The following is an 8,445-nucleotide window of genomic DNA, read 5'->3' as shown; positions in this document are numbered from 1 at the left end:
CGACAATGTGGATATACCGCATCTACCAATTTATGAACAAATCAAAGTGGGATCAAAAAATGCACATATATGGTTTGGGGTGAAAACGTCAAATCAACCTATTTCGCCGAATCAAACTGACCAAAAACAGCACTGGATCCTCCCCTGTACCTACGTGATGAAGATGCGCCTGTCTGAGACGAGATCTAAGCTACAAACAACCGGAGGAAAAATCACCGAGACAAAACTGTACACAAAAATCATGGCAACCTACTGGGAACTACTAGTCACCGTGCTGTAGACACTACCTCCCCGCCGACAAGCATCAACAACCCCCGAGCATCCCCTACGACGGAAAACGACAAGGGGGAGAGATTGACGGAGGGCGAAGACCGTACCTGCCGGTGACGAGCAGCGGATGCAACACGCCCCCTACACGGCCGAAATCCTCTGGGTCGAGGGGAGCGGCGCTCGACGGCGGAGAGGCGTCTGGCCATGGCAGAAGATGAGCCGCGACGGCATCGGAGGTTGGAGACTGCTTCCTGTGGCGGCTCATGGGTGCGCGAAATACACGATGCCTGCTGGGGTGGCGGTGGGCAGCCGCGACGGGAGCTCGGCGGCGGCGAGTTGGAGTCGTCGAGGGGCGGCACGAGGGAGGACGCGGGGTGCGCTGCGGCGGTGGTTAGTGGAGGAGAATGGTCGTGGGGCTCGGGACTGGATCAGATTTGTTTTTCCTTTTTTTTTCCAGCAGAGAGATGGACCGAGCGTTGAGATTGTCGTGGTCTGTCGCGTAGCGCGGCCGCTCGATCTTCCCAAATAGTGCGCATGCACTATTAAGATTTCAGGGAAAATTAAAGTCTGCGCTGGGTCTGTTGTTGGGTCAGCGATCTCACCACCGAGTTGTATATGAGTTGACCTGGTCACACACACATACACAGTCAGACAGCGGTCTGCCTGGACCAGCACGATCAGTCAACCCTCTGTCCCCACCCAAATCGAACCTTCCCTGAGACCTTGTGACGGGAATGGCGGCGCCGGCGAGCCCTGGCGAGGGCATGGACGTGGAGGTGGAAGCCTTCCTTGCGTCCTCCGCAGCGTCCGCGTACGGCGCAGCCGAGGCCCTGCTCCAGCGCCTCGACGCCCCCGCCTCCCGCGCAGCCGCACGGCGCCTCCTCGGCGCCGTGCGCCGCCGTTTCGCGGATCCCGCCGCCGGACAGGACTATGTCCGCGCCTTCAACTTCCGCATCATCCCCGACGACCCGCACCTACAACAACAAGGTCCTCCCCTCTCCTCCCTTGGCCACTTGTCGATTTACTTACCCGTGGTCAACTCTGTGAAATTTACAGAGAGAATTATACGTTTTTTTCTTTCTTTTTTCTATTGAGGCGAGGGATGATTTTATTTAGTTTACTGTATTATATATATACTGTCTGCTGAGAAACTTCTTCTGATTTCTTTGTTTTTGGGGGAAGCAATCCTGCCTGACCTATCATCGTAATTAAATAAGAATGATGAACAGCATTAAAATGTTGTATGTGGATCTTTGTACCTACCGCAACAAGTTCAATTTACAAGACTATTACTTACAGTGCATTTTCTCCTGACTGAGTTTGCTATGTGTATTATGTATTATAAATTATTATCTGCTTCATGTGTTGTCTTTGTTTGACACAATGGTAAACAGTTCCACTGTTGTTTGATAACAATGATGGACTTATTTGCTTCTCATGGCTTGATGGATTTACCAACTGCTTCTAGGATTTCAGCAAATAACAACGATCGAGATGCCTGGCATTTTTGTTCCTTGCTCTGCCGCGTTCTACGAGGGCCTCGGACAGCAACCGGACTCCATTTTCAGAGACAAGACAGTGGCAGAGCTGGGATGTGGCAACGGATGGATGTCCATTGCGCTTGCACAAAGGTGGTCTCCTTTCAAGGTTGCTATCTCTTCTTCTGTCGCTCGATACTTTATCTTGTTCCTAGTGTGTTAGACAAGTGGGAGTCGTAGCAGTTAACATCTTTACTCAGGTTTCATGACTTTTGGCCCATAGTCAGTGTCCTTTGAAAACAAGGGGATGACAAGTTATATTTTTGGGATTTTGTCAGAAAACGAAGCTGAGCATTTTTTATTTCTTCCCAGGTCTATGGTCTGGATATAAACCCAAGAGCTATCAAGATTGCAAGGATAAACCTTTACCTGAACGCACTAGACGATGATGGTCTACCAATCTACGACGGGGAGCGGAAAACTTTGCTTGACAGAATTGAGTTCCATGAGTCGGATCTTCTTTCTTGCTGTAGAGACAGCAAGATAGAGCTTGATTGCATTGTTGGATGCATACCACAGGTATGGTCAGCTGTTAACATCTTTGGTGAAAGCAAGTTGTTGCAGACCAGATTTGAAGAAAAATACTTTATCTGTTTTTCAGGTTCTTGACCCCAATCCAGAGGTGATGCCAAATATTAAAATTAATAATTCAAGTGAGGAGTTCTTGTACTCTCGGTGCTACTACTGTGCCTTTCAGGTCAGTTGAGAGACATCTTTTATGTGTCCAAAAAATGCGTTGACATGTGATTAGTTCTCCACACGAATGACTGCTGGACTATGAAATTATTAGTATCTGTAATATTCACTTATGATCTCTTAGATACAGAAGTTTTGATGCTTTTGTGAATGACACATAGGTCCACTCAAGTTAGTATGTCTTATGATTGCTGTGTGCTGTTCCAATTTCCTTTTTTGGGGGGTTTGTTGTGCTTTTAAACTTATTGCATATTTTACTGCATACAGGGTGTTGCTGAGGACCAATTTGGCCTTGGGTTGATTGCTCGTGCAGTTGAAGAAGGGATAGCTCTCATAAAGCCTATGGGTATCATGATATTCAGCATGGGAGGCCGACCGGGTCAAGTTTTATGTGAACGCTTATTTTTACGCCGTGGATTTCGCATCAATAATCTCTGGCAATCAAAACTTATGCAGGTGAGGGTTCTATGACAGACCAGGTGTTGATTAACCAGCAAATCTTCTGTATGCCAGCATGTCCTTATTTGGTCAACGATATGCAATTCGAGTTGCATTATACTAGCTTTCAATATTTACAGCAGTAGATTACAATGGCATTTTTATGTAGCATCATTACCAAGTAGGTGGGTTCTTTGCAGGCTGCCGACACAGATCTTTCAGATTTAGTTGAAATCGAGGAAAATAGCCCACATCGATTTGAATTCTTTGTGGATCTTGGTGGGGATCAACCTATCTCCGCACGCACAGCCTGTGCATACATGAAATCTGGTGGCTGCGTTTCACATGCTTTGTCTATGTATAGTTGTCATCTTCGCCAGCCCGACCAGGTTCGTGTGTGTTCTTTTTAAATTTATCAAATTATAAAATATAAGGGAGGGGAGATTATTAATGTGGAGAATTTTCAGGTGAAGAAAATATTTGACTTTCTTAAAGATGGATTCCCTGAAGTCAGCAGCTCCTTGGATTTGTCCTTTGATGACAATTCTGTTGCTGATGAAAAAATATCCTTCCTAGCATACCTAGCTAGCTTTTTGAAAGAGAACAAGTCCAATCCTTGTGAGCCTCCAGCTGGATGTTTAAACTTCCGGAATCTTGTTACTGGATTTATGAAGGCTTACTACCACATCCCGTTAACTCCTGATGTAATACTTTTTTCCTTCACAGTTATGCCTGTTTATACTAGAAATTCGTATGACTGACTTGCTTGTTGCATCTATCTTATGCTTCATATCATACTCATTTTTCTTTTCTGGTGCACCAGAATGTTGTTGTATTCCCTTCTCGTGCTGTAGCGATAGAAAATGCTCTTCAGTTGTTCTCGCCGGCGCTTGCAATTGTTGATAAGCATCTGACCAGACACTTGCCTAAACAATGGTTAACATCTTCAACAATTGAGGTACTTTGCTCTGCAGCTAGCTTGTGCATTTGAGACAACACTTCTCTGGCGACACATGTCTTTTCCGTGAAGAAAAATAATGGTGACAAGAATGCTGAAGCTACTGCTTTGTTTTTTTTCCAGGAAAGAGCAGATTGTACCGAAGCTGAAAACATAGTAACTGTAATTGAATCACCACGCAAATGGGACTTGCTGATTGAGTTTATCAGGAAACTGAAGCCTCAAGTTGTTGTTACTGGCATGGCTCAGTTCGACGCTATCAGGACTGCTGCTTTTGTGAACTTGCTAAACGTAACGAAAGATGTTGGTTCATGGTTATTCCTGGATATTTCAGAACATCTGGAGTTGTCTCGTGTGCCAAGCTCGAATAGTGTGTTGCGATATCTTGCTGGAAACACCCTACCTTCGCATGTAGCTATACTGTGCGGTTTAGTAAAGAATCAGGTGACATTCAGTGAACCTACAATACCATGTTATATTGATCAGCTTGGAATTTTATTTCAACCTTTTTGTATTCTTACATCTTACTTTGGAAACACGGTCTAAATGTTTCCATTTGGTTTATCTTGCAGGTTTATTCTGATCTGGAAGTTGCTTTCACCATTTCTGAACAGGCGGCTTTCTGCGAGGCATTGTCACAAACTGTTGAGCTATTGGAAGGGCACACTTCTGTGATCAGCCAGCAGTATTATGGCTGTCTTCTCCATCAGCTGTTAGCATTTCGAATTTGCGAGCCGCATGCACAGCAAGAGGTAACAGAACTTGTCTCCAATTACCCACGTCACTCATCCGCACGGCGACCATTAGTCAACTTCAGCTACTTTTCGTTTTAAAATTTTGGAGTGGATCCTCCTTGATTGGATAAAACCTACTGACATGAACAGCTAAATGTATTACTAGGACGTTTTAATTTGTTTTCATCTTATTATTCTGAGTAAAAATGATAATATGGCCAGGGATCTATGGAGTATCACTCTTCACAAAAAGTGTTGCCTGTGCAATATTTTGTGGCCCTATTGTGTACTTTGGTTCGTTGTCTTCTAATTTTTCCTCGCTATATTTCAGAGACGACCTGCATTAGTGCTGCCTCAGAGGATGATAGGATTCTCTAATTCTGCCATATCTGCCATAAAAGAAGCTGAATTTTCCCTTCCCGATTCCAAGGAATCTTGTGTCATTCATATGGATTTAGATCGGAGCTTCTTGCCAATACCTTCTGCAGTGAAGGCCTCCATTTTTGAAAGCTTTGCTAGGCAGAACATCATGGATTCTGAAACTGATGTTCGATCCAGCATTCAGAGGCTGTTGAAACGTAACTATAATTACCCAGTAGACTCTGATTCTGACATTATATATGGTAGTACCAGTCTGGCACTCTTCAACAAGCTTGTTCGTCGCTGCGTGCAAGAGCGAGGCATCTTTGTTTTCCCCTTGGGCACCAATGGTCATTATGTCTCGGCAGCAAAGTTTCTGAACGCAAACACCCTGACTATTCCAACAAAATCAAGTTCAGGCTTTAAGATCGAACCAAGTGCTCTAGAAGACACACTTAATAACAAGGAACCGTTTTCGCGGGCGTGGGTGTATATTTCTGGCCCCACAATCAACCCTTCTGGTTTCCTGTACAGTGCCAAGGAGATAGAAGAGCTGCTTTATATCTGTGCTAGAAATGCAGCTAGGGTAGTCATAGATACCTCCTTCTCTGGTCTGGAGTTCCAAACCGATGACTGGCCCTTCCCTGGTGTCCAGTTCCCATTCAATCGCTGGCCTTGTTGGGATTTAGAAGGATGTCTTGACGATATGGCTGGCCATGTTGCCCCTGTTTATCTGCTCGGAGAGCTATCGCTTGAGCTGACCATGGCTGGGCTTAAATTTGGGTTTCTCATCTCGAAAGACCGGTCCTTGGAATATAGTTTCCCAATCTTGAGTCAGCCACATAGCACACTGAAGTACACTTTCAGAAAATTGTTGGGTCTCAAGTACGAGTTGGATGAGCATTTCTCTAATCTCATTGCGGAGCAAAGGGAGACACTGAAGGGTCGTGCCAACCACTTGATGAAGGTTAGCCTTTTGTAACATTCTCTACTCTCCTCTCAGTTTTATTTCATCAATGATGAGGTGTGTTCCCTTCCAAAACCCAGATCATGGAGAAATCTAAGTAACTTGAGTTTGTTTTGCCAATCAGTGCATCTGAACATTCCGTGCTATGAAATATTTGACTAAGACTGGATTTCATTCCACTTTCCTATTTCTGAACAACACAAGGATTTCCTGTTTCCCCGATCCACCAGCTACGTTCGCACACTTCCAAATAGTAAATGCTCCCGCGGTTGGAGTTGAGACTTTCTTATCCCTCTTTTTACGACGGATCGAGCATATTTCGCAAATAAATAAATGATATAACTTCAACTAGGTAGACATGCACCTTTTGAGCAGTATGCAAATTTTGAGTCAAGTGTTGTGAAGTTGTCCGGTCATATCTGACTACTTTCCCCCCTTTGTTTTCTTTTCTGCTATGAACAGACACTCGAGAACTGTGGCTGGGATGTTGTTGGTTGTCATGGTGGTATCTCGATGCTGGCCAAACCAACCGCCTACATTGGCAAATTATTCAGGGTCAACTGTTTCGAAGGCACGCTCAATGGTTGCAACATCAGGGAGGCGCTTCTTAGATCCACTGGATTGTGTATAAGCAGCAGCACATGGACCGGGATAACAGACTACTGCCGGTTCAACTTTGCCCTCGAGAGTGGTGAATTCAAGCGGGCAATGGATTGCATAACTCGGTTCAAGGAGTTGGTTCTGGGAGGCTCAGATGAATCGTAACAAGTGCTTTCATCATCGTGGGAAGTAACAAGGATAAAACCTACAAATGCGACGGCAGCTCCAATTTGGCACCACAATCCATAATAAATGTGGAAGGGGAGCCTTGGCGCAGTGGTAAAGCTGCTGCCTTGTGACCATGAGATCATGGGTTCAAGTCCTGGAAACAGCCTCTTACAGAAATGTAGGGAAAGGCTGCGTACTATAGACCCAAAGTGGTCGGACCCTTCCCTGGACCCTGCGCAAGCGGGAGCTACATGCACCAGGTTGCCCTTAATCCATAATAAATGTGCCTTTTATGAGAGAAATCTCCTTTGTTTCTTTTGTGACTACCTTGTCTTCTCCGAGATTAGGACCAAAATCTTTAACGACATTAATGTGCGACTTGATTAAACTATTCATTGGTTCAACTTTCTTGTTTTCTTTGTTAGATTCTGACTTTTCACCACTTGCTGCAATTTCTATTGTGGATACGGTAATGGTGGAATATATTTAAGCATTTTTCCTGGATACTTTACCATAGATACTTGGATACTCTCATTTGGTGGCATTTCATATCGTACCCATTTCTCTTTTTGTACATATGCTCTGTGTAAACTTTAATAATATATGTAAAACAACGTCTGAATCAATATAATAATCTCCCCTCATCTCCAAAATTTTATCGGAGTAGCAGGAGAAGGAATTAATATGCCGCAGAGAAGTGCATATTTTCAACCTGAACTCTAGGGCTAGTGTCATTTATAACCCTAAACTATGAAATCACAACACCTAGTCAATATTGATGGTCCCACATGCCATAGTAAACATATATTTTTCCTCGTCCGGCTCTTTTTAGCAGTAGCAGCTCGATGGACAACCCGCATCTCCGCCCATCCATGTCGTGCTTTCGGGTTGACCAACCTCTGCCTCATCCTTTTACCGAACACTCCGCAGCACTGTGGAGAGGCTCGGGCTTGAGGTTGTGGCCATCGGATTTGGAGAAGACTGCAACACCAAAGTACACGGGTGGTTGTGCAGTTGTGGTGAGGGTCCTTGGTGCGGTGGGGCACCATGTCACTTTGGCCCCTACACGAGAGCCTGCGCTTGCTCTGACCAAGAATGTGCCCAAGGCAGACAAGAGCAGCGGGCATAACCCTTTTCTGTTACCTGAATGACGAAAACACGAAACAGTTAGTCCAACAAGAGTTTAAGGAGACTGGAAACGGGAAAGCAAGTTCAAAGCATCGACAGAAAACCCACCACAAGTGCTCTTCATTGAAACACTTGATATGGGGCGAAAACCCATCGACACCTAGCTAGCTCGACTAAACGTAACAATATCGAACGGCTCACACACAATCTAATGGGGTTCAACAGGCTCACACAGGAGCAACATAAAACAAACCAAAGGTGATTAGCTCGCCCAAAATCCCCAGCAAGTGCAGGAGGGTGGGGGAGGGTGAGCTGACTAGATCATCCCAACACCGTCGACCGCAACGCAAATCCTCATCATGTTGGTCGCATTCTCCTTGAGCATCATCACACCACACTCCATGGCTTCACGGTCACCAACTTTCAGCAAACCTGCCCAATATTTGTAAAAACACAAGAGGAGAAAACAATTTCAAAAGGGGAACCTGCGAAGTTTGAACTGGAAGGTAGCACAGTTACGACAGTTCTATATCGCCCAACATATGCATCGAGGCAAATGGTCAGGAGGAAATACATAGCGCCAGGAGT

At 45.0% G+C, this 8,445-nt stretch overlaps 1 protein-coding gene across 2 annotated transcripts; it reads left to right on the top strand.

The window, feature by feature from the left end:
- Window positions 1–944: 944 nt before the first annotated feature.
- LOC123152706 (methionine S-methyltransferase) lies at window positions 945–7,231 on the top strand. 2 transcript variants are annotated; one of them, XM_044572192.1, is made up of 12 exons: window positions 945–1,257; window positions 1,739–1,917; window positions 2,121–2,327; window positions 2,410–2,505; window positions 2,772–2,960; window positions 3,143–3,331; window positions 3,410–3,646; window positions 3,766–3,900; window positions 4,024–4,344; window positions 4,473–4,652; window positions 4,966–5,961; window positions 6,424–7,231. In XM_044572192.1, exons 1-12 carry the CDS (start codon window positions 1,005–1,007, stop codon window positions 6,724–6,726), a joined length of 3,285 nt encoding a protein of 1,094 aa, XP_044428127.1. In that variant the 5' UTR covers window positions 945–1,004; the 3' UTR covers window positions 6,727–7,231. The 2 variants fall into 2 exon arrangements, with proteins under 2 accessions (XP_044428127.1, XP_044428128.1); XM_044572193.1 differs by lacking the exon at window positions 4,966–5,961.
- Window positions 7,232–8,445: the final 1,214 nt, after the last annotated feature.

This window comes from Triticum aestivum, chromosome 7A (assembly GCF_018294505.1).
Source record: "Triticum aestivum cultivar Chinese Spring chromosome 7A, IWGSC CS RefSeq v2.1, whole genome shotgun sequence".
Taxonomy (NCBI): domain Eukaryota; kingdom Viridiplantae; phylum Streptophyta; class Magnoliopsida; order Poales; family Poaceae; genus Triticum; species Triticum aestivum.
This window is presented reverse-complemented; position numbering and strand designations above follow the sequence as displayed.

Bases quoted from the DNA above. Each gene is read 5' to 3' on its own strand.
- LOC123152706 (XM_044572192.1), top strand. From the start codon at position 1,005: ATGGCGGCGCCGGCGAGCCCTGGCGAGGGCATGGACGTGGAGGTGGAA. The intron at 2,328-2,409 runs GTATGGTCAGCT...TCTGTTTTTCAG, and splicing joins TTGTTGGATGCATACCACAG to GTTCTTGACCCCAATCCAGA. The intron at 3,647-3,765 runs GTAATACTTTTT...CTGGTGCACCAG, and splicing joins ACATCCCGTTAACTCCTGAT to AATGTTGTTGTATTCCCTTC.